Consider the following 25,613-nt stretch of genomic DNA (forward strand, 5'->3'; position numbering starts at 1 on the left):
TGCCATGTATAAATATAGAACCACACACACTTAAATGACATATATTAGTTTTATCTATATTTTTATATATATGTATAAATTAAGTATACATATGTGTGTGTATATACAGACACACACATGAAATCTCAATAGTCTCTCTATTGAGAAACCTAATAAAAATTTCTGAAAATATACATCAATTATTTGGATATTCTTAAGTATAAGCAATGTATTCAGATTAGGTGTTTCATAAATACGCTTTAAAATTCTCCATGGTAGTCGCCTTTGTGGGAATAACAACATAGTTGCATAAATTGTAAATTATAAATATAGGCTTTTAAAATTCTTTGAACAACGGGTATAGCCGGTATAAGGTAACTTCCAGGACAACCAGAAGTGATCAGAACAGAAAACCAGACTTGAGCACATGGCTGCAAGACACCTGTATTGCCGTAACACACGCAAACGCACAGGACCTCCAGTGCTCCCCCACCCCCAAAAGTCCCTTTTAAAAGCTTTCTGTAATTGCGATGGGGGTTACAATCGAAACAATTTAATTAGGCTTAAAGGCAGAGAAGAGTATTTGTGATAACAGATACAGTACAAGAAAAAGGTCACATTGCAAAATCCAAGAAACGCCCTCAGATTTGGGGACAGCATGTTATATATTGCCTCCCTAAGAAATGGGGGCAATCTTTTCCAGTCCATCTGCATAATATTTTTTCCCTATTCAGGGTTTCTAAATATGCTTTTAAAATTACTTTTTATAAAAATACAGTATAAGCCAATATGCACGATACCATATTTTGGTTTAGTTAGATTAAAACCAAGAATGACACAATTGTATTTTTACCTAAAAGAAAGTTTCCAACTACAAACACGAGGATGGGTGATGTGTTTTGAGGTATCAGTGAATGTCCCATCTTTTCCATAAAACACATCCCTATTGTCACATGATGAATTGCCTCAGCAGTACTACGTACTACTCCTCCCAGATCAGAGCAGGTGTGCTAGCAGCAACGGAGGGTTTCATATAGATGAAGTCTGAGAAAATTCAGGGTAGAAATATGTCACTGGTGTTAGAGGCAGCATATCCAGGCTTGCAGGAACTGCAGAATTTAGGAGGAGTATTAACTTGCACTGTTATGTTAGAGTATGACCTGTCTTATCATAGTTTCTTTTCCCATCCATGATTACTTAGATCTTAATCCTATGCAATTTCCAGTACCTTCGAGCTCCTCCTCAGGCTTCTCTGTTGGTTCAAACCATTAGTTTTCAATGAACCAGACAGAGCAACAGTTTGATTACAAGAAACTCTTAGAGCTTGAAAATCAGCAGATGGCTACACACAGGAAATAGGAAAAAAAAACAACCCCGAATACACTACAGAGGAGTTCCAGGATTCTAGCTTGGACCTATACAATATCAGGAGTTTTATAAAGCAAGCATTTGATTTTTCTTTTGTGCAAACGGCATTGTACGTGACAGAAGGCAGTGCACGAACCACAAAGCGCCCTCTTCACATGACGTTATAAATCTACTGCGAACCCTGCATGGCCCATTAACTTTGTCTCTAGACCAATTCTCCAGAAAAATTCTAATCCCATTAAACTTCATGACTGTCAAAGTTGTATTTTACAGAAAAGAAAATGAAGGCAAAATTTCACATGTCCACAGACTGGTGGTACAGAAAAGTAACTGAGTCCTCATGTCTTAAGCACAAAAAACAACTGATGAAAGAAAGGCATGGTCCAGATGATAAAGTGCAATTATTATTTCAGTTGTGCTAAAAAGCTTTCCAATTCTGTAGTTTTACTTCTTGGTGATTTTATTCAACTTTTAATTATGAAGTTTTTTTGCTTCTGTCCCCATCTTTCCAGTACTGTTCAGTTTGCATTTCTGTAAGCCGTGAGACAGTACGCTGAAAGGCAAAGATTTCCTCTTCTCCTGTAAACATGGAGAGTCCTTTGGCAGAATCCTACATTAATACACAAAAACAGTACCACAAAACTGTGAGAGACGCAGCTGTACCGAAGTGCATCCTATCTAATTCCTAAGGCCGAGTGCTTTACAGGCTTTGACAGCAGCATGGCACCAGAAAACTAACATTAACATCAAAAATTAAAGAAAACCAAAACAGCTAGGTAATCCTGTGAAGGAACATAGCTAAACAATAATTTGGATTTAAAACAACACGATGACATGTTCACCATCTATTTTCACTTTTCGTTTGACTAATTGTATGCTGATTTAGACAAATCATTTAAAAATTCATTAACAATAACTATGTTATAGGGAAAAGGAAAAACAGAATAAGCAGCATGCAAAATAGCACCATTTGTGAGGCAGTCCTATACAGTCTAGGAAGAAGTAGAACAATCTTTTATTTCTGTATTTTAAATGTAGGAGATAAATCAGTATTTTCATACATGATTGAACGGATATAATGATTAACAATTAAAATGACCTTAAAACTTACGCAAAATGATCCTATATATTGTGACATTTTCTTTGACTATGAATAACTAACATAACATGCAATTATGAGTGACGGATACACTGCAGAAAAAGCAGCAAATCACTAGTTAAATGTTTACTTGATTCCTCTTCCTGAAATGCTGCTGTAATTATGAGACCAAAACCAATTTTGTTACAAAAGGGAGACGATGTTAATATCATGTACCTGGCTCAAGTCCAAATCATCCATCAGCACTCTGTTGTCCTCTAGCTCACCATTGTCATGTTCTACCAGGAACAAGCTTTGGAGAGGAGTCACTGCAGAACAAATAATACGCACCTGAGAGAAGGAAAACAGGCAATAGTATCATCACTTGGGCTTTGCAGAAAAGGGATAAAATACATGTTTTATGAAAAGCAAACTTTAAATTATAACGTTGGGGTTTTTTTCCAGGTATTTTCCCTTTCTCTTATTAGGACTGCTGTTAAAGATTTACCCGACTTTGTCATTTTGAATATTAACCTTACAGGATCTTTTTCTCAAAAACAACTCATGTAACTTTTACTGAGGGAAGAGCATAACTGCTATTAAATACTCAGAATCTCTACTATATAGGCAATGAGTTCACAATCAAGTTTACTTTCTAAAATTAGAGCTATAAAGTATCAGTAACCAATGCTTTCTTTCCCTCCATAGTTATACTCCTCTAAGCAGGTAAGTGCACCACTCACATATTTCCATCTAAAGAATGTTTAAATTCCAAATTTCCCAGAAGGCTGACCTGAGCCACTCTCGCTTTCACCTATGCCACTCAAGTGCACATTATTTGCTAACAACAATAATGATGCTGCTTTCATGTCTGCTGGGAGGAGATACAATGTGCAGTGAGCTACAGTATCTCTGGGGGGCTGCAATGAAGACAGACTGAAGGATTACTACAGGAGACACTTGTTGAGAGCATGCAGGCAAAACGTTTGCGTTGTGGACAGGTCTCCACAAATACGCTCTCTCAGGTAGTTTTTCCAAACAACTACTTGTGATGGGAGTTTAACACTTGCAGTTTTCCTGTGGAGGAAGTAATAGAAAGCAGCTGTTTGCTTGCAATTCTTAATGACAGCACATACATAGAGCAGATCACACATTCCCCCCTATTTCTAATACACTATTACTAGTTTATAAATATAGAGCATATCCTCTTAGAAATTGTCCACTTCCAAATCATAAAGCACAAAAGTATCTGGCTGACCTGAATGAAACTACTCATACACTTCATTCAATACCTTGCTGAATCAGGGCCTTTCTAAACATCTTGCCAGGACATTCTTGAAAAAAAATCTCAATTGATATTTCCTGATTGCATAAATATTTAAGTGTGTGCATATACAATCACACATAAGATAGGGTTTCATATCTTGTATTACTTTTTAAAAAATCACCTTAACTATGAACTTCTCTTTGTTTTAGTAGTGTTGATTTTGCTTCCACGATTGAAACCTCTGTAAATCCACATGAAGTGCTACATTTATCATTACTATTCCATTAGCAGTTCTGCAACCTAATGTAAAGCCTATAGTGACTGTTTCCTTTAAACTGAATGATGTAACGATACTATTAATTCCTCAGTACCCTGTTCAGGAACACACTGATTCTTGACCAACTGCCCATACAGATTAAAATGTAAAAAGTTTAAATTTACTCCAGCCCAGTTGGCAGCACAATCTTTCATTATTAAAACGATGACATGGCTTCTGCAGTTTTCCTGGGTTAGAAAAGAAATAACATCCCTATTCAAGAAAAGCAAATGAGCTCAGGCTTATATTTATGGTCATGCTTAATACTCACAGAAATAAAAAAAATCAATACCTGCTTATTTGCTTTTATTGCAATGGGGCCTTTTTTGTGAAGCTGGGATGATGCTTCTTGGCAGTGCTCATTCATTCTGTTTATGTTTTCCAAATCATTACTACAGAAAACCTTACTTCAAACCAGTTACAACAGTCAGGTTTTAGGGCTCCCAATATTATTCCTATACGTACAGGAAAGGTTTGGTTCTCACCTTATGCTCATAAAAGGTATCGATAAGAGTAATGAAACGACGAGCTTGTGTCCTTTTTGCCATTGTAAGAAGTGGTATGTCACGAACAAAGACGGTGTCAAAATGCTTTGATACTTCCAAATAGTCACTGGCCCCAAGTGGCTGAAACAAAACAAACCATAAGAAATGGAAACCCAGGATAGAATGACACATAAACACCGTATCTTGAAATACTATAATTACAGAAGAGAGGGTGTAAAGTCCTGATCATATTTTTATTTTTGTTTCTTCATATCTTGCTTCAAGAATGCTTGTTTGCCCTTACTGATATAGGTATATATGGGTGCTCATTCATACTGTTGGCTTTACCTGAACAGTGTTCGATAGTTAAAAATGTGGCTCTTCTGCATCCTGACAATGTTACGATCTCTCTGACAACGTCAAACAAAATAATCACTATAAACCATAATCCGTAGAAGAAAACAAAAAACGTGGTTATGCTACAAAGTCAACCTAAAGCATAAATAATTTGAACAGCTATGAGGATGCTTTCCAGCAGCAAGATTTTTAAAAACAAATGCATAGGCTAGTTACTAAATCATAAGCTGACCTGCATTTAGTTCACCCAAGACTAACATAGACTGAATAAAAATCTTATGTTCTAAGTACTGAAAGCAACAGGAAACAAACAAAAATACAACTTTGTAGCAGTTCCTTTGTTCATGGTTTCACCTGTAATGATGAAATAAAAATCTGTAATAAGAACTTACTAGTTTCTATTTGTGTATCTAAACCATCAACAGAAGATATGAACAAAGAGTAGTAGCACATTCAAGTAAACATTTAAATATATTAATTTAAAATTACCTTTTCATTCCACGGAAAGTAATTTTTTCTGCAAGATCTACCCTATTAGTACTGCAGGCAGTACTTTATCTGGAGGTATTAAGTTGTCATATTTAGGAGAAAAACTTAATACGCCTGAAACTCATCCCATTAGTTTTACTTGTGCAAGTACTTCAGTATCTTGGACACAACTACTCCATAGAGCAAGATCAGCAGCATTTTGCATGAAAATGTCACAGCTCCCTTCCCAGGTAATGAAATGTGCTGTACCAACAGTATAATATGGTTATAAAGCACTGCAATATTGCTTATATCTTAAAAACAGGAAATAAAAAATATTTTCTCTAACCGAAATTGCTAAACAAATTTGCTGTAGGCCAAGCATAACTACGTAACTAGAAGCCTTCCGCAAGAAGATATTTTGAGCAATTATTAAGGGCTGTCCATGACCAGGGCTTTTGGTTTTATTTAGATGCAAGAATGAAAAACCCATAGAAATGGTCTATACGCAAGCACAGGAGAGTGAAGCCCTGTAGGCATTCCAAAAATTCTTCTGAAAATTAATGTGAATAAGATAGAGCTTCTCACTAGCTAACCCTCCAGGCAGGTATTAAAGTCTCTGACTCTAAGCCAGTTCTCCCATTTGCAGTCTCACGAATCGCCCTGCTTTCCCATTCACACCAGCACAACTTCCCTGAGGCATCTATGGAAAACAATTATTACAAAAACTTTCAAGTGTTTTTAGCAGTGTTTAAGAGCAGTATATACTATATCCTCTCCTCAAAGTTATGTATACTATTTATTTTCTCCCTCCGTTTCAGGCCCCCAGCCACTATTATGAACTTAACCAGGAATCAAGAAACTGATCATCATGAGGGCCATCAGCAACAGCTTCATGCATCACCTCTGGAAAAAAAAAAAATCTCATCTCATCGAAGAGTAGCTGAACTTGAAATGTTTTGATGAAATTAAGCATGAAAAGGTTAAAGAAAGTGAAAGGAACTGGTGGATAGCAACATCAGAGAGCTAGCCCACCACCTATCTCACCATCAGACACAAGTAATAGCCGGCTGGACAACAATCATATCAAGTGCAAAAGAAAACAAGGGAAGCAATCAAAGCAACACATACTAGGATGCTGCTGGAGATTTTAAGATTGGTGGTAGGCAGTTTAGGTAACAGTAATTTTTATTTCATACTTTGGGCTGAAGTACTAGTAAGTACAGAGGAGATCAAGTACGGCTGTGTGTACCTGAATACCTGAAAGGAACAACAGCAGCGATACAATTATGTGTGAAAAAGGAAGTCATTTGTCATGTCTCTCTTTAGATAAGAAATCATAGACACCACTGCTATTCAGGTTCATTCATTTATCACATGAAGAGCCCAAGCACTCTCCTGCCAAAGCCCAAAACCCTGAGGAATTACTCTGTCTTGCCCCAAATGTGATATACTTTCTCACCTAATCCATATGAATACACCTTCCTCAAAGTATCAAATATTAAAAGCAGAGTCCTAAAATAAATAAAGAAAAATTAAAGGCTTAAAACTTGCAAAATCTGCAAACTGAAGTGCCAAACTGCTGAGCTATATATATACATCTAAGAACTTTGTGGGCACCTTGGTGAGTGTCCAGACAGGAAAATGGAAAAGCTGGGGAGTTGGAGGGCAGAAACAGGTACAGGACAAAAATAAGGCTAGTGCATTTCAAATGGGAAGAAAGGATGATGGAATAATACTTCTGCTTTTTATACAGACGTAAAGGCGTAAAGTTCATAGAGGGTTACAATATGTATCTTTATCATGGGTTAAAAATAATTCAATCTACTTCAGCAGTGCAAAAAGCAGGAAATCCAAAAATTCCTCTAATTAAGGAACTAAAAGGCAGATCATTTCGAGCTGTTTAACAAGAATTTCTGAAACCCCTACACCAGTGCTAAAAGATAACATCCTGTAACTGTTGGCAGAAACGTGCCTTTGGAGACTCCAAAATCTTATGATCAGAAAGATCTGAGCCTAGCAGCCATGAGTATTTTAATAGAGTAAGTTTGTCCCTCCCTGCCAAGACTCAAGTTTGGTGAGACACAACTGAAACTCTGAGTCAGCCAGTCTGTTGCTATGTATGGCTCAGCTGTAATTCTTTACATAGAAAAGTTCTCAAACCCTCTCCTTTTAGAGTTTAGAAAGACATAACCCTGGAGATGAAGACAGAGCTTTTAATATTGCTCTCAAAATGACGTACTCTCATATTGGACAAGTCCTTTAATTCCTTCTTCCTTACTCTACTTACTGTAAAAAAGAAGGAAAACCAGCAAATTTGCAAATGCTACAGGGACAGTTTAAAGCCCTTTTTGTATTCCTCTAACCTTGGTATTGGCCCAATTTCCACGCTGTGTGCAATTGCTTCGAAGCTCTTCTAACTCACCAGCTACACTCACAATGCTCCGAATGCAGGAGGACTGTGATGCAGGGGCACCCTGACAGCTTCTCAAGTCACATTCTCACTGAAGGCCTGTTGCCCTTGCAAAACTGGCATGAGGCTGGCACAAGCGCCCATCTGCCAAGTCTGTGCCATGCAGCAAAGAGAGCCAGGGAAAATGGGTTCAAGGCCAGATGACACCACTGCTAGAGATTCTGGCCGTACAGTCCATATACAGAAGGTCCACTGATGAGCAGATTTCTGCTGTTTCAACAGACAACAGCCCTCCCCTCCCCTTTACAGTATTGCCTGCGGGCTCTTTTTCCTCACTTTGCAGCAAGCTACTGGCTGGGCCCCGACTGCCAACAATGCAGGCTTGGGACAAGATGACTAGACTAGTGGCAAATGATTTCAGACACACACCACTGTCCTCTGTATAATCCTCCAAGGCTGACATTTATTTTGCAAACCTCACCCAGTCACAGCAAGTATTCCATTTTAGTCAGCAGCATAAATGAAGGTATTACTTCCTCTGAAGTTGCTAATGAAGCTACAAATCCTCCCAATATTGACAGATATATATGCAATCCTCTTATTAAAACTTTAGCCTGATTAATCTGGTCCTCTGAACAACATTCTAAAAACAACAACTTGATTTAATGTGTGTTTCTGGTACTGTCTGATCTTTTTTTGTTTTGTCAATTATCGATCAACACTCAACCATAATACATTTATGTAACAATTGTCACCATTTGTTACCAGTTCTTTCACATGCTGCAATATTTTATTTTTTTAAAAAAACAAACATTAACAGAGAAGAATCTTTCTTATGGTATTATTGTTCCTGCTTGTCTATCTAAGGTAAAACTGTTGTAGATTTTTGTCATTAACTCTGATGCCAAGAGTCAGTATTTTACAGGCATCATACTAATGCAAAATGCATTAGCACTAACAGGGGCTACCCTCCTCACAAAGTGTTTACTCCACTTCAGGCTGCTTGACTGAGTTCTCACCTGCGTTTGGTTTTGTTTCTCTGTCTACTTAATGCATTTTCAGCTACCGTGATCTCAGTTCAAGTAGGACGTTTATTATTTGGGGCTCTCTGTGGACTGTTTTAAGAGTTAGTTGTCTCCTGTTTCTATTATATATTCCATTTAATTAAAGTATAAAGCATCCTTCTTTGTTGATACTCATCAATGACAGAGTAGCTCATCTTTTAGAGATTGTCTGAAGAATACAGAACACTTTACATATGTTAGAAAAAGATATTTCATCTCAAGAGAAAATTTATTTTTGTTTATGTTGGAAGATATTCCAAGGCCAGTTCCAGTAACGTCCCGAAGAGTTGTGACTGACAATAACTACAATTTAGTGCAGACACTTCAACACTCCAAAACTTCCTAAAACCAACATACAGTTTAAGACTAGATAATATCTGCAACTTAGACATTAAGCAAGAAAAGAAAAATAAATATAGAGCTCTTTCTGTTATTTCCAAAGCAGCCACACACTACCACTAGTAGGGCTGATAAAATAGGGCATTGAGGTAATATTTCAAGATCATAATTCAAGAAAGGAACAGAAAAATCTAAGGTGTGTTCTGTGAGGCAGCTGCCTGCTGAAGTTTAAATAAAATATGTATGATAGTTAGGGTATGGCTAACTTGGTTAAAAAATTTAAAGACACTGATGGCAGTGCAAATCTATCAGAAAACTCCGTAAGTTACAGGCAAAGATAAGAAGTTCATTTGAAACATTACTAATGGAATGAGAATTTAATGAAGAAGAAAATTTTCTATCAAGTTTTACTGAAGTTTTCTGGTGGGGAAAAAAAACCCAAAACATGTCACCGTGTAATTAGAGATCACATCAGAGGGTATACTGAGGAAAGATTAAAATAACATGCAGTTTTGTTTTGAGGCTTCCTAACTAAGCATTATGAGTTGGCCCGTAACTTTAAGATCATTATTTTAATTTGTTTGAACACTACTTGACATGAGGCTAAACAACTCGTTTGTTAAAATATTCACTAATTGATTCACTATTCTTTCTTTTAAAATGTTCTTTAATGTACGTTTTAGTTACTAGGAGGGAAGACACCAAAAATAAACAGACCAACGATGTTTCCAGCAGTAATCACACAAATGAAAGCTGCATTTTAAAAGTGGTATTAAAGCTGAAAAGTTAGACACAGATGTTAGACAGCAGTTGCCTGTGCACCCTTAGTCTTTATCTCTTGGATACATGCTATAGTTTTGACTTACATTAACTGATGCTTCCCCCTCTCCCAGGACCCTTGACCTACCCAGTATGCAGAACAGTGGTTCTCACATAATGCACAATTTTCAACATGTGTTTTGTCCTCATTTCTGGTGTGTCACAAGATCTCGTTTTTCACAGACTTTTCAAACGCTTGTGTGGAAGAAGAATTATGCACTACTTCTTCAGGTTTTGTTACCACAACAGCTAAATTCATCACTGCATGTGAAGTACCTATCTCCGCAACTACAGCTGTGAATCAAAAAAGTGATACTACCTCCATTTTACAAACAGAAGACAGAGAAATTCAAGTTAAAAGCATATGCAAGCTCTTGGTGCCAGGTTAAGGACTTCCAAAAGCTGATTTTTTTAGGTTTCAAGCAACACTGCCAATTCAAAGTACAACACCCACTGACTTCAGTTAGACTCATCACTACAGCAGTCTAGAACTCAGTGCCTCAAGAAGAATGTCCAGAAAAGATTACAGTTGCCAGCAGTGAAAAGGTGGGCGTTTGGTTGCGGGGTTTTTTGTTGTTTGTTTGTTTTAAATAAGAATAGTATCACGCGCTAACTCTGGTGCAGACTATGACAGAAGCCAATTATGCAAGGCAGCATTCAACTGTATGTGATCATCCGCTTACAATATCACATAGCAACGATTATTATTGCACCGCCTCTACAGAAGGAGGGAAAAACTCAGATAACACAAGCCACAGCCATTCTGGAATTTCCTAACTGCATTTTGGTGTTGATAGCACCTTATCTTATACCTACTGCACATCCTTTGTGTAAGTTGTTTTCCAGCTTTGACACCCACATGGATAAACAGTACAGCACGAATCTGAGATTTTCTACCCTGGGGTAGAAGATATTTTCTAGAGCAAATACAGCCCCTTGCTATCTCAGGTTACCTCATCACAGAATCCTGCTAATAACTGATTTTGCTTGATCTTACAGCAGAAATTTTTTCAGTCACATTTCTCATAGTGGAAAGTTGTTTCAGACCTTTGTTCTTCTGATGATTAAGATGCTGCTTGTAACTTCCAGCTTTTTTTTTTTATTTATAAACAATTTTATATTTGTGTATGACAGTGCTATCTACCAACTGGAATAGTGCTTTTCCATTCTTGGTCTTTATTTGGGGTGACTGATGTGGATAAGGTTCTCACATTTATTTTATTTTTTTCTCCTGTGGGGAGAACATGCACGCCATCCTAGCCTAGACTCTCCCAAGTACACCTTTTCCGCACCTGCTCTGCTTGAGTTCATTTTCTTGCAGACAGCTGAATACTGCTTTAGTCATTGATATTTGCCCGTTTCCCCGTTTTACCCCGAGTTGAAATGTGTCAGTCTCACTAGAGCACACTCCTGTGTTCATTCATCATTCAGCACAATCACTCCGGCCTTAGAAGAGCTTACCTACTAAACAGCAACGGACATCCATACTGAACCCACAAGAAGTGAGATGTCTCAAAGACCTATCAGCTGGTCAAAGCTGGCTACAGCCTGGTGGAACAGCAAAAGGCGTGCTTCTGCTCCCAAAGCCCTCACTGACAAATTCCCAGTGCCAACCCCAAAGGCATTTGGCAACAAAAAGGTCTCCAAAAATACTTACTTGAAAAAAAAAGTTTCTGTTACTTTGTACAGTAAGCAAACAAGCCTACAACCAATTTCAACAGGCATAAACAGGTAAAACACAAAAGACCATAATAAAGAAGTGTATATACATAAAAATTACATGTAAGTTCCCCTTAAGTAAGCTACTAGATCACAATTCAAGTGATCTGGTGATTTTTTTAAGTTTTCAAAAGAACCTGGATTTTCAAAAGAACCTACAGGATTTATATATGGGTTTATAGGTTATTCTATTTATAGGTCTACTTAAATATTGGCACTTCCTGCTAAGATTTCAAAACCATGGCCAAGAAAGCTTTAAAAAAAAAAAAAAGTACATTCAGGCATTTAAGAAACAAAGAATTGAATTAAAAAGGCAAACCCATAAAACTACAATCAGCTTCAAAAATCTTGTCTTTGTGTATTCCCCCAAGGTTTATGCAGCTTTCTCTGGAGGGAGTGCTTTCTAAAATTAAGCCCCGATACACATAAAATAAGGTATAAAACAGAAAGGAGGTTTGACTAACAGTATTACTACATTACAATATTTCCACCTGAAATAAGTTTCTTACGTGTATTTCATAAAACATACTTGTGAGTTACATAAGGCAACTTTTTTGGGGGGTGTAGAAACTGATTAAATTCCACAAAGAAAACGTAGCTTATGAAAGACGGGCTCTCAGTCCAGATGTTAAGCTGCAAAAGCTAATCTCCTGATGGGAATAAAACTAAGATCAAAATCAAACTAAAGAAAACTATGATTCTAAAGTTACTGAAAACAGTGCTCATTTCTGAACAACTCCATGGTATGTTTATTTACAGCCAGCAATCCTAAAGATGACACCAAATTATACAGTGGATACATTTAGCAGTTTTTAATGAAGGTATTTTCCTTGAAATGATTCAGAATCATTAAACTGCAAACGCAGCCGAGTTGTGTCATCATGTAGGGGAGAGAGACAATTGACTTGAAGACAGACACTTGCATTCCTAAACCACTGGTTGCCTGTGAAAATGGTGACTTTTTTTTCTTTTTTTTTTTTTTTTTTTTTTTTTTTAAAGCTTAGTTACATCTTTCATTTTGAAGTGCAAGCTATTCAAGTTCGGAACCACATCTACCCCCTGGTCTGTAGAGTGTGCCTTTTGCAATGGAATAACAACCTAACAGAAACTGTTTGCCACTTCTTTGTTGTGTCAATCTACACAAATACTGTGTTTTGCCAATTACAGAAACACTAAACAACTTAGAGAAAAAAAAAATCACAGTGAGATAGCCTTTTAGAACATAGATATTAAATTTATTTTCTTAGCTTTCTTATGCCGTAGCATGTTTGCAAATGGTTCGTAACCCAAATTCCCTGGCTCTGTTTCCCAGCTCAAACTGAAAACATGACCTTATTTAAATTACTTTAAAAATAAGAAACCCCATAGATTCATCCATCCCCATATTCTCTAACAGGGGCCAGAAGCAGTTGTCTAGGGTGAATACAGGAATAGGATATGCATATGGCAATACTTTGCTGATAAACTTTCCTAGGTACCAGTAACTTGTTGTTCATGAACTTCCATGCATTTCTGTATTAAACCTTTTGCATTTAACATGACTGTTTGTTCTTTCGTTTACCCACCCACAAAATCAATTATATAGATATACTTTCCTATCACGTTAAGACACTATGCTCGTTGGTACTTGGCAGCTGGATGAAAGGATATATTTACCTAGTGAATTTAATTACCTACATGAAACAAAGTTATTCAGCTTTTGTAAAGAAAAGGCTAAAATGTCTTTGAGTACACTAAAAAGTCAGTATTCCCAGCAGAGGGCAGTAGTTGCTATGCACAAGTGAGAGGAAGACTTTAAAAGATAATATTCTGAGGGACACTGTATCTCCTTACACCCTTAGGACCTTGGAAGATTACATATTCGGTACACTGTTGTCTAAATTATTTATACCAGATCAAGATTCAAGTCAAAGTGTCACAATTACCAGTTTTTAAGCAAAATTTTAGAAGGGAAGTGAAGAAAGAGGAATGGCAGAGGGTGATTTTTCTAAGGCACAATGAACACTGACTTTTATGTGTAAACACAGCGAAATGAAACCACTTTGATGGGGCAGTAAGACTGACATTTGCGTGATTGCTAGTTTAGGACATTGAGATTTTTAAAGTCAAGTTAATATGCACATTTGATTTTAAAAAATATTTTCATCTGAACCTGGGATGTACATACAACTGCTGAGAAAAGGGATACGGGGAAAAAAAAGTTTTTTATAAACACGTTGTCAAGTTCAATTTATCAGACCTGACCATCCAAAAAGCTTACCAGAATTTGTCAAGGACAATTACAAACTCTACTTGCTTGTGAAGAACTAGCTCCTGAGAATCCACTATCACGGCAATCTTTTATTCACGCACTAACTCAATGTTAATTAAGCATTAACGTTGCTTAAAAATTAACAAATTATGTTTTGAAACAATCTAACTCCATTGGTAAACTTAGCCCTCATTGTATAGATGGAGAAACTGACAGGAAGAAATGAATTAAAGGCCATGATGTATGGGGGAAGTTAACATTAGCATTAAAATTCAGGAACTGTATGTCAGTATTCTGCTTGGTGCCTCTCTCAGCCTTCTCTGGCTACATTTGTTCATTTTATGGGCCTTAGAGAAGATGGTAAGATAAAAACACTTTGATAAAAAACCACCACAGTTCTCCTGGATGATTACACTGGAGAAGCACATTTACAGGACTCCATTCTAGTGAGCAGGTAACTACTTTCAAGCCACAACAAACGCTACCACGTGCCATACTGCCACATAAACCCAGGTGTCGCATCTGAAAAACGACTTCTCGTTTTGCTCTGAAGCAACTAAAATAGATCAGTATCCTCTTGTCCAGCATTTTTTAGTTCTCCACGTGTTCACATAAGCCAGTAATGCAAAAAAGTTAAGTGTATCGATTTGATCTTTACTAAATTAGCTAAAACTTGTAATTTTCCTCAACTGAGAAATTATGATTTAAAAATTTCTGTAAACAATAAAGTAACAAGATGCTTCCTACCAAGTCAACTGCATATTGCACCAGCGATCAGCATTGCATACAATATATTCTCTGTGTTTCATTTTTAGAAGTAGTAATGGGCAATCAGTAATTTACCAATCTCTGATGCCTTTTTTTTTTTTAAACGCAAAATACCTTGTTATTTTCTCGACATGAAAGAAATTGAGGCTAACCCATGAAAAAAGAAAACGCGGACTATAATACTAGAAGGGCACTAATTCTATCTCCCAAGGTCATTAGGTATTAATTACAAACGCAGTTATTTCAAAAATTACACTTAAAACTAGGAGATGCTTCAAATAGTATGAAGTTACAAATGCTGATTTTCTATTTTCATCTATTATTTATTGGCTGACATTTCATGAAATCATGTGATACCAAAGTGGAAAATGTTTTAACACTTCCCTTTAAAACAGAATTTTGATTTTATTTCAAAGCAAACATCGCTGAATTTGAAAAGAGTTTCACAGACTGTTCAGATGAAATGTCTCATTACAGAAGTTACTGTCTAAATAAGTAATCGTTTGACCAATTTCAAATGCATCTCCTTAATCCTACACCAACAAATTTAGGTCTGGATGCTCACCCCTCTGGACTGTGCAGTTACAGTTATCCAAGACCAGACTGTAAGACATATTGTTGCAACTATGTGAAAACAGAGTCATTTGGGCGACAAGCTATTTCTCAAACGTAACAAAAGCATTCATCCTGTCGCACACTGACTCTTGCAAAACTTAAATTCTTCTTTCTGGAATCATTAAAGGTTATGGATGGCCAAAGGAATAAATTCACCACATTTTGACTACGATGTTGTTTGTTCGTGCTGCAATGACTATTGAGAATGAGCACTGGTATTCACCAGTTTCAGAAGACTCCAAAAAAATGTCTTCCAAGATATTGTTGCAACAATTCAATGTAATCAAAAATAACTTCCTAAAACAACTGATACCTTTCATTACATTCACGGATCCCTCTACCTTAAGTTATATACTGGGTTTGGAATTATGAACCAAATATTACAGAGGAAATAAATTTAACCGCAATTAACCGCATTAACTAAATCAAATTGTATGGTATTTTAAGTTGTTCTGTCAGAAGATTTTGACAATGTAAACTTTTCCACACACACAAAAAAATCTTGCTATCTTGTATTTAGTAGATGGGAAACGTGCAAACAAAAGCCAAGCCAGAGTCGATATCCACCTTATATTATGAAACTAGTTTTCATCTTCAAACTTTCCCATTCTGAATGGATGCCTCAAACTGACTTCATATGGACATGCATCTCTGTGTGTGAGTGAATATTTATTTGTAAATGTTTCGGTCAATTACTGTATTTCTGACAGTAAGGCTATTACATACACTGCTGCTTAAGCTAGACTTTCCTTTAGTAGTGGCTTTGTGAGAAGTTGCAGTTCTTCCATGTTGTGGACCGGGAATGTCAAATTCGGAGGAAAGGTTGCTTGGTATTGGGGAAATGTCTTATATATGTCCTGTGAAACCTCACTCAAACCCAAGGAAGTTACAAGCCTCAGAAAAAGGCACAAATTGATAGACTAAGCATTGTCTGCTCCCAAAAGCAGGAAGGTGCTGAGTGCAGGTCATTCCCTCAAGACAGATTGGGCACGTTCCCCTGCCAGCTGCTGAACTCTTACTGCAGGTACAGCGAGACAGCCGCCAGCAGGGACCCTGACTCTCTCACGTCCCTAGTTTGTGATGGTTTAAGAACAGAACAGAGGACAAGATCCTCCAATTTCCCGAATTTTAGAGACAGCTAAGCTCAAACACTTCTTCCTAAAAGGACACACAGTTTTGATCTGAAACACAGTACAGAGGCTCTGCCGCTTCCTTCTCTGTTTCAAATGTGTGCATGGATGCTTCCCCCCCACCCCCCCTTTTTTTTTTTTTTTTAAATCTGAATCTCTCTGTACTCTGCGGTTTTCATTATACCTTCTTCTGCAAGATCAACCTGGTCTAGTGGGAGGTGTCCCTGCCCATGGCAGAAGGGTTGGAACTAGATGATTTTTAAGGTCCCTCCTAACCTGAACCATTCTATGATTTAGGAGCCCACTAATACCTGTGGTGTTTTTTCCCTGTGAAAACAGTTGTACATTATAAAATCATCATCCAGTCTTCTTTTTGATAAGCTGAACAAATTGAACTGTTAAGTCTGCCATCTAACTGTAAGTATGTCATCTGAGGGCCCAAATTTTCCAGCTCAAATGATTTGTGGCTTTTTCAACAGCCTCTTCAGGCTTTTCAATGTCTTTTCTGAAATTCTGATGTCAAAGCCACATCTAACATTCTGACATCAATCTGAAATATTTTCAAAATTAAAATAATCTTTCTACCCTCCTGTTTATTTCAACTCTACCCATCTCAGATGAAATAAGGTCTAAATGCACTACCACTGGACCACAAGCTCCTTTTGAGCTGCTTGTCCATTACAACGCTTACATCTATTTCCAGTCACTACACCTAGAACTGAGCCTCCCCCTCCTGTAGGTATGACTTATGTTCCAAATTTCTAGATGTAAAGTTTTGTGTTTGCTCAGATTTAAAAAAGCCAGAACAAACCCTCTCCCTCCTCCCCAAAATCTCAGTTCTGCTGAGAAATAAACTGCACGCAGCATCCTGGTTTTCATTGCTCCCCCTCCATACACAAACCCCACTCTTCGTATTTAGAGCAAATTCGTACCAGCGTTTATATTATATTCAAAACTGCTGCGGAAAAAAAAAAACCTTACTGTAATGGGCTTAGTATAAAAATATGCTCATTAGAAATGCTGCACTCAACAACAATCCTTCAGTAATAATTCTTTTTATATGTTACTTAAGTAACTTATCAATTAATTTAACAAATACTTTCTTGACATTGCATAGTGCCAATTTCTTACTAAGAACAGCAGCTACAAAAAACTCAACATCTTCCACAAAATCAGGGAGAATGGAATTAATTTCTTTTCCATTCTTTAGTTATCCACTGTGTGAATCCAGAACCAGCTTCTCCATTACCCTTTCTGGAGTAAAACCTGAGTGCAGTTATACCAGTCATCATGCTTGGGGAGATTTTTCTTATTTATTTTTTTAATATTGGCACACAGTAGCACTTTTCTAGTGCTGTGGAATTTCTATTGAACATCAACATTTATCAAAAACAAAAAGCTAGTCAGAGATCTCAGCCTAGTTTTCCAGGACTCCAATGATTCAAAATGTATTTGCAGGCTATTTTTAACATATGCTAATTATTAACAGACTGAAAGTTATTTTATTATCCTTTAGTGAAACAAATATCTCGCTCTGCTTCACTATAGAACAAATATTTTTTGCAAAACCTTTCCTTTTTCCACATCATTATTAAAAATTCATCTACCTCCAACTAAGGATAAGCCAACAACATCCAGAAAATACAAACCGTATCAAAACTCCCATTTTACTTAACAATAACAAAAAGTCTTATAGCTAAGCAGACGTGATATTTCCCCATGACCTTTAGTTTCTCTTTAATTTTACCACACTTCATAACTAGCTACCATTTATTCTATACTACTTGATTCTGTCTCAACAGTGACGCAGGATGTACTTTTACTGTCTTCTTCCTCACAAAGTCCTTCTTGTTCCTTTTTGTTGTTATTACGCTTCCCTTTGCAGTTAGTTTTGGTCATATTTCCCTTTTGCTTTTCAAAATTACTCTTCCTGAACACTCTAATATGTAATTTCACTGTTTGGAAGTATCTTTAGGTTACACTGAATGTTAGAAAATTATGGAGAAGATTGTCCCTATGCAACACAAATTTCTAGATGAATTCCTCACTGTAAGCTTCCATAAAGCTGCTCAAAGCAAATGACCTTGTACTGGATGCAGAACATTTTATGCTAGAAAATTATCATTTGCAATTTTCAGGCTAATTACATTTCACCATTTCCTGCATTTCATCTACAACATAAGCTTCCCATACAACGGTATTTTTTCTTTATATGCTTTTTACAGCCAAGTGCTCAAGAAGCAATGCACCTCATTCTCCATTTGCGACAGACCCCTATGAGTACTACCCTCTTGGGCCTGTTAATTAGTAGACTGATTGATATGTACTCAAGATCCTTGTACTAATTAACTTTAAGGGAGGTACCAGTGTCTTTAACATCGTATACTGTCCTCCGCTCCTTTTAGCCACTGTCCTTAAGGAGGCTATAAGCACTGATTTCGCATTCTTATTTTATTATTGAAACCTCGTGGGACAATTCATATCAATTATATCTCATTTTTCCCCATTACTGGAATTTCCCATTTATCATGCTTGTCACCAGGGTCTTATCACCGACATAAAAACAACTGCAAATCTTGTTTTCAATTCTGTTATACGTTTAATTGGCTCCTACAACACCAACTTTAAGTTGCATTTATCTACCTAAGACACTTTGCTTGGGCTGCCAGTTAAGCCCCCTCCTGGTTGCTACAGGCTCCAGCGAGGCAGATTCCCCACTCCGTGTCCCTTCACACAATCTGCCATCCCATGAGACTCGGTCCCCACATTCTGCACAAAGAAACCTGCAGATTCACTCTAGCCAAATCCAACAAACTCCCCTCCAGTGTTTTCTTTTGTGGATCTTCCTTTTCATTACATCTTTCTCAGCCTCCTAGTTTCCTTGTTCTGAACAGTTGCAATCGTGATGCCTGTCAACTTACCTAGCACTTGGTACCACAAGCAGTACCAAATACGTTGTAGCTACGTATCGCACAGTTTATAGTTCCCACAAATAGTTCCCACTATTAGCCAGCATACTTGAATATATGTGAATAACTTTATACTTCCTGTCATGTTGAATGTTCCCTGACTTTGTTTGGGTTTTTTTGGCTATGAACCACCAGTGCACTCTTCTAGATCCTACCTATTTTTCCTTTTCTTCTGTGGCATTAGTGGGAATAACTTCTCATTTTGACTGTTCAAAAAAGATGTGGCATTTATAAATTTTTTCCATTAAAGAGTTAAAAGATTTCATTAAAAAAAGGAACATGGTTTCATGGTTTGACAACTGAATTTTTCTTTTCCCTTTTAGCAGATTTTAAAGGCAACAGGGCAGGCAAAGTCAGTTTATACCAATGGGAATTTTTTACTGTTGCTATGAAGCCCTATAAAAGTTTACATTCATGAAAAAAAAATCATATTAGAGGCAACTCAAGCCGTTCATCCAAATTTAATGGACAATTCTGAACTTCACAACTATAATTCTCTACATATGAAGCGCACACAGTGATGCTACCTTACCAATACACTAATGTAATACTTATGAAGGTACACCAAGTGATCTGAAGAGAAAAATGATGGCAAAATAAATAACTGTATATAACAATTTAAGGTAGAAACAAATGGAGGCGTATGCAAAGAAAATAAGTGATGACCGAGGAACCTGTTAAAGAAGACATTTATTGTCTGCTGTGTTGTTTTAGTTTTAAGCATGTGATTATTCCATTAGAGACTATCATAACACATCTGCAGAAGGTACCTGAACTGAGACAGCATGACTTCCCAAATCCTGGGTGATCAGTGTAAGAACAATACTGTTAGATTATATTTAACATTTCATAAGTATTCTCTTTACTTGTTGCGAGCAAATACCAAGCAACTCAGCTCTGTTACAACAAGATGGTCTGAATCCCACGTCATTCTTCAACAAGATGAGAACCTTCAGACCCAAGGTAGTGCCCGCTGCCATGTGAGCTACCAGAACACTTCTCTTAAAAGCAATTTATCACCCTATTTAAGTACATAAGGCATTTGCTGGACTAAAGAATTTTACAAGCATCTGTCATCAGCGTAGTTTCCTGATAGATTAAGAGGCACAATGAAGAATAACTCTCAAAACTTTTAGTGAAAAGCAAGCGGTTCTACCCGTGACATACCTCCATTCTCACAAATGGCTAACTGGTTTTGTCTGAAACTAAAAATCAACAAAGCCTAAAACATAGGTCTGAAACATAAGCAGTGAAATTTCTGGCCAAATAGTTACTAACTTGGTAGCTACAAAGAACTGAAAACATAATGTTATAACCAACAGGACCGGTCAGCATCCTGAATCAAAGGTGCTATCGGCCGACTTTAGAGTTGGGATGATTTAACAATAAATTCAAGCATCAGCAGAGAAGTCACTGAAGTACAATGCAACTTCTAGGGGACTGTCTTTGAACTCACTGGCAGTCATATACAAAGAGAGCTTTTCAGGAATCACACCCCACATGTTTAGCAGAGAATCTGGCAGTATTTAGCAAAATTTGGCAAATTTTGAGAAGGCCTGGGACCAAACAGCCCTTGTACAGCTAGTCACAACTAAGTCATGCAACAACAGCTTTGCTCTAGTGGTGCCAGGATTACTACTCCTTTGCTTGAGTAGGTTAAACCCCAGATTTTAAAAACAGTATTTGAATGCTATTTACACGTTGATATGTGGTGACTACTAATATTCCAGCATTGATGTTAGCCCAGGCACATACTGTATTAGGATTTTTGAAGACAATCCGTGATATATTTGAGTGAATTTACTGTATCATTAAAAAGAAAATTACTACTGTTCTTTTGGGGAGTTCTTTTTTTTTTCCTGTTAAATTAAAAATCTTTTTGCCAAGTTAAAAAAAAACCTTCTTAATTTAGTACGACTTGGGAAAATAATGAGTTTTTGTGTTTGGGGTTTCTTGTGTTTTTTCTTTTTTTTTTTTTTTTTAAAACTGTGAAAAGTCTAAGCGTTAACTGATCTAGATTTGACTGGGTACTCACTCTGTCGCACAGCTCTTCAAACGTGAAGTCTGCAATGGTTCCACACGCTTTATTCAGCCTCAGCTCTCTGCCTTGCACTTTTAGAATCCTTGGTCTAGTTACTATGGGAACATGAACAAAGACTCAATCTTCTCTGGATAATTACTATAAAATTCATCTCTTACAGATAGGAAATGCATAGCTTGATGAATAATAGCACATGATTCAACACATAAATTAGACAAAATGCTGATACAATGACTGCCACTTGAGTGTGGCATCAACCCATATACAGCAATGGAACTTATTAATTGGTCAGTGGAGATTGGGCATTGTGTTCTAAATGTATTCTCTTTCAAGAGAAATTAACTTACGTACAATCATTTTGTTTCTGAGCCAGCTCATCAAACAACTTATCCATGACAGCCTCCGCATCAGCTTCACTTGTGCTACAGTGAAAAGAATAATAGAATATGAAATTAATAACACTTGAAGCCAACATCAAACAGCTGCCTGAGCCTGCTTAGCTTTTTGCCCATAAAAAAGAGAACAGGATGTTATGCTCTAAATACAAACATTAGATTTAGAATACACTTAAAAGTAGAGAATATTAACTCTCAGGTAGATGATTCTGCCTTATTTGCATACACTGAAAGACTTCTGTGTTTTGAGCCGTTTCCAGTAATGAGGCAATAGAGGCAGAGCAGATCCATTAACACTATGTGTACACAATGAGAAAAAAGGCTTCTGGCTCTATCTTGCATGCAAAATAAGAGCAAATAGACAAGGCAAGGCAGTCAAGCACCTAAAGAAGTATCCTTTGAAATTTCTGAGGGGACTTTGTGAACTAAATATTGCAGCAGCTTCGGGGGGGGGGGGGGAGGGGGAGGAAAAAAAAAAATCAAAGTCAACTGATTGTATTGATGAAACAATCTGCAAAATTCAACTGTGAAATTCAAAATACCAGCATGATCTCGGCATTAGTAATTTTATCAGTTTCCCTCCTCTGTCCCCAATACTATTTGGGAACAGATCAACCACAGACAGTGAAAATGCAAAATATCTGTGTGCTGGGAGCTGAAGTAAAGTTTATATTCAACTTCTGGTTGTCACAAGAATTATAAATCAGTCTGATTAGAGAATATTTTTCATCACTGAATGGGTTAGAGGACCAGCCTTTCTGTATTTCATTCTTAGAGAAGACAGATAATATTTGTATCTGAGTTTGAAAGCTGAGCTAGTAAATTAACGCTACAGTAGACAACAAACCAGAACTAGGATATAGAATGCTTCACTGAAGTTTGTATGATCTCATTTGGTGTGAAAAGCCTACTTTTATAGATCATGGATACACTGTAGTTGCATTGCGTCACACAGTTCTAGACCTCCTCTAAATGATGAGTGATGATCAGCGTTGATGATCAGCGTGTTACACAATTACTTTTCTGTTCACTAGGCCTTAAGCACCTTAAAAATCTTAACAGCAGAACTGAAATAACTATATTTTAGCTCAAGCTTAATGATAACAAACATCATTGATACAAAGAATTGGGGAAAAAAAACCCAAACCTTTTCTGAATAGGAGATTATATCAAATTCTAACTTCAAAAAAAAAAAAAGCTTCTCTCAGCATTGATGTTTGTGTGCTGCTTTCCTGTGACAAAATGACAAATGAAAAGGAACAGATAAAACCAGAAAAAAGCCAGAAAAAGGGGAAAAAGAATACATATATATTGACAAGTATGCACAAGTGTATGCTCATAACTATCAAAAAGTTTGACGTAAAGGCTACAAGAAGAAACAGCCAGATATGATGCCTAGGTAGATATTTGCACGTAATTGCCAAGAAAGTTTGTTTTGAAAATAGACACCTGAGACTGAGATCAAGGAAGTTCCTTCGATCAGGAATCTTGTAATTGTGTTACACTGATTGCCTTCAGATAAGTATGAAACAGCTTTAAGCAACCCTTAGCTGTGTATTTTAAATTAAGAAAAGGCTACACAAATTACAAAGCACGGAGAAGATTTTTTAAAAAACGTGATGATGATACTATAGCCATTAATAGGGGAATGCAAACATGTTGGACAAGAACACTTTCTTTTTGGGGCAGTACTGCTAAATAAATCTTTAAAATCTGTAGCAAAATACTGTATAGTATCTAATTTTGAATCAAAACAAGAAAAAATCCCCACATACTATGCTAGTTCTGCAGGGTTAAAAGCTCCAATGAACAAGTTTGAACAGAAGAATGAATGAGATTCCCGCAGAAAAAAAGAAAGGACAATGAAGTAAGTATTTTATTTCCATTGGCAGCTACAGGATTTTTTCTTGTTATCCCCGCCCCCCCCCCCGCCTTGCTTCCTAATGATTTAAACAAATTCTAGAGGTAACCAACATCCCTTCCAATAAGAAAACATGATACAGAACTTATCACCAATCTCTGCCACTCACTTGATCACAAGTTTTACAGCGGAACACCATGAAATACTTTGGCTGGGTACTACCTCTGGGGCTTGTTCGTATTTCTTCTCCCCTGAGTACTGATGCCATAGGCACCATGTTTAGCCTGCTAGAAACCACATACGTGCTCTTTCTTTCTCTGGAGTATGGACAGTGAGAAGAGAATATGGTAGGTGGTCTCCACAATTATCAAACAAAGTCGCAGAGTGCAACGGGCACAATAAGCAGAGCCATAAGGACGGACAACTACGTAGACATCGGAACAAGAGCCACAATGAGCAATTCTGAGATAACAGTGGCGGCTTCAAACAGTACTTTCAAGCAGGCACCGCAAAACATAAAAGAAAGCCAGGCAAAAATATAGAACAGAAGTTACTTTTCTTGGGTACAGATGGAGAACGTGCATTTGACCCATTTTCCACATATAAAATTCTGTCATTTCCTTACCGAAGCAGAAAGAGTTACCTGTTGCAATTCTACTAAGCAGTACTCCTCCTTCCAGATGAATAACTACAACTTCTAACTTTATAAAGTGATGCAGACATACTTCGTTTGAAATATATACCACATCGATGAAAATACTACGTATTTCTTAATGGAAACATGATATTTAAATCAATATTGTATGTTAAGTTGAAAGATACAATGGTTATAAATCTCATTTTAAGTTACTGTTGTCTGCCTTGCTCAGGTTGTCATTGATTAAATAATATTATAAGAGCAAATACAAGATAAAAAAATGTCTGCAATGCAAAGGTTTCAAATTATTATAAAAAAAAAAAGGATGTTTCTATTAGGCAGATATAAGCTGCAACCATAAGCACAACTGTGAAAGTACTTTTAAAATATATTTATTTGCAAATATACAATAAAGTGCTAAAGAAATTTTGTCATGATAAACAGAAACAATCTGTCAAAATAGGAGGGTGCTGATTTTTTTTTTTAATCCGCAGCACTGGAAACACCCAGCATTAAATGAATCCTTGTCATTGGATTTCTATAAATACTTAATTACTTAAATACAATAAGGATGTTCTTCTATTATAAGAGAATTGTGCAATCTCTTACAAGAGGATATTCATTACTTTCTAACCATCTGTCACTTCAGTTCTCCAAACACCACACCTCCCCAAAAAATCTAATTAGTTTTTATTCAGTCAAACATTATAAATGATGCTAGTGCAGATACTGAAAATGTAGTTTAATGAAGTTAATATCAAGGCATAATGGAAGGCGGTTTGCTGAACAAAATGGACCAGAAGGCAAAGAAAGGAAAAGTCACACTCTGCTAATTCTACTATACATTTCTCATTTCCCATTGACTAGGAAATTATTGGCTAATAACAAGGAAAAAGAGGGCAAATACCATATCATAGATAAACTTACAGGTAGTAGAGTTTTCCAGCAGCAGGAAGCACTCGTTTCCTGTAGTCTATTCCAGAATCAAGTTGGACTGTGCTGCAGTATTTCTAGAGAGACAAAAAAAAAAAAAAAAGAAAAAAAAAAAAAAAAAAAGAGAATAGCTTTCCTCAAGCCAAAGCTGTAGTTATTATTGTCTGTGTTACAGAAAAGACACACTGCTGTGATAAACTATCAGCAGGAACATCATCTGCAAAAATGAAGTCAAGATCACAAAATTGAAGTCTCCTTTACAATAATCGAAGCAAAGAACTAAGCTGGAAATCATTCACATATTCGAAACAAAAAAGTAACCATTTTCAAAAGTCCATCAA

At 36.8% G+C, this 25,613-nt stretch overlaps 1 protein-coding gene and 1 long non-coding RNA gene across 8 annotated transcripts in view; one reads left to right on the forward strand and one right to left on the reverse strand.

Moving 5' to 3' along the window:
• The window catches only part of LOC128907463 (uncharacterized), a 30,930-nt gene extending 19,931 nt beyond the window's left edge, over positions 1 to 10,999 (forward strand). The window contains exon 5 of the long non-coding RNA XR_008465622.1: positions 6,140 to 10,999. This is a non-coding gene — a long non-coding RNA (uncharacterized LOC128907463). The remainder of the gene's footprint in view (positions 1 to 6,139) is intronic.
• The window catches only part of AFG1L (AFG1 like ATPase), a 78,048-nt gene continuing 52,444 nt past the window's right edge, over positions 10 to 25,613 (reverse strand). For 6 of the 7 annotated variants that reach the window (XM_054196371.1, XM_054196370.1, XM_054196369.1 and 3 more), the window contains 6 exons: positions 25,267 to 25,349; positions 21,798 to 21,868; positions 21,441 to 21,541; positions 4,494 to 4,634; positions 2,663 to 2,776; positions 10 to 1,957 (listed from right to left, as the gene is read on the reverse strand). In XM_054196371.1, coding sequence (XP_054052346.1) covers positions 1,823 to 1,957; positions 2,663 to 2,776; positions 4,494 to 4,634; positions 21,441 to 21,541; positions 21,798 to 21,868; positions 25,267 to 25,349 — 645 coding nt within the window. In that variant the 3' untranslated portion in view covers positions 10 to 1,822. Of the gene's footprint in view, positions 1,958 to 2,662; positions 2,777 to 4,493; positions 4,635 to 21,440; positions 21,542 to 21,797; positions 21,869 to 25,266; positions 25,350 to 25,613 lie in introns of those variants that run through there. The other variant, XM_054196372.1, reaches the window with a different exon arrangement.

This window comes from Rissa tridactyla, chromosome 3 (genome assembly GCF_028500815.1).
Source record: "Rissa tridactyla isolate bRisTri1 chromosome 3, bRisTri1.patW.cur.20221130, whole genome shotgun sequence".
In the NCBI taxonomy this organism is placed as follows: domain Eukaryota; kingdom Metazoa; phylum Chordata; class Aves; order Charadriiformes; family Laridae; genus Rissa; species Rissa tridactyla.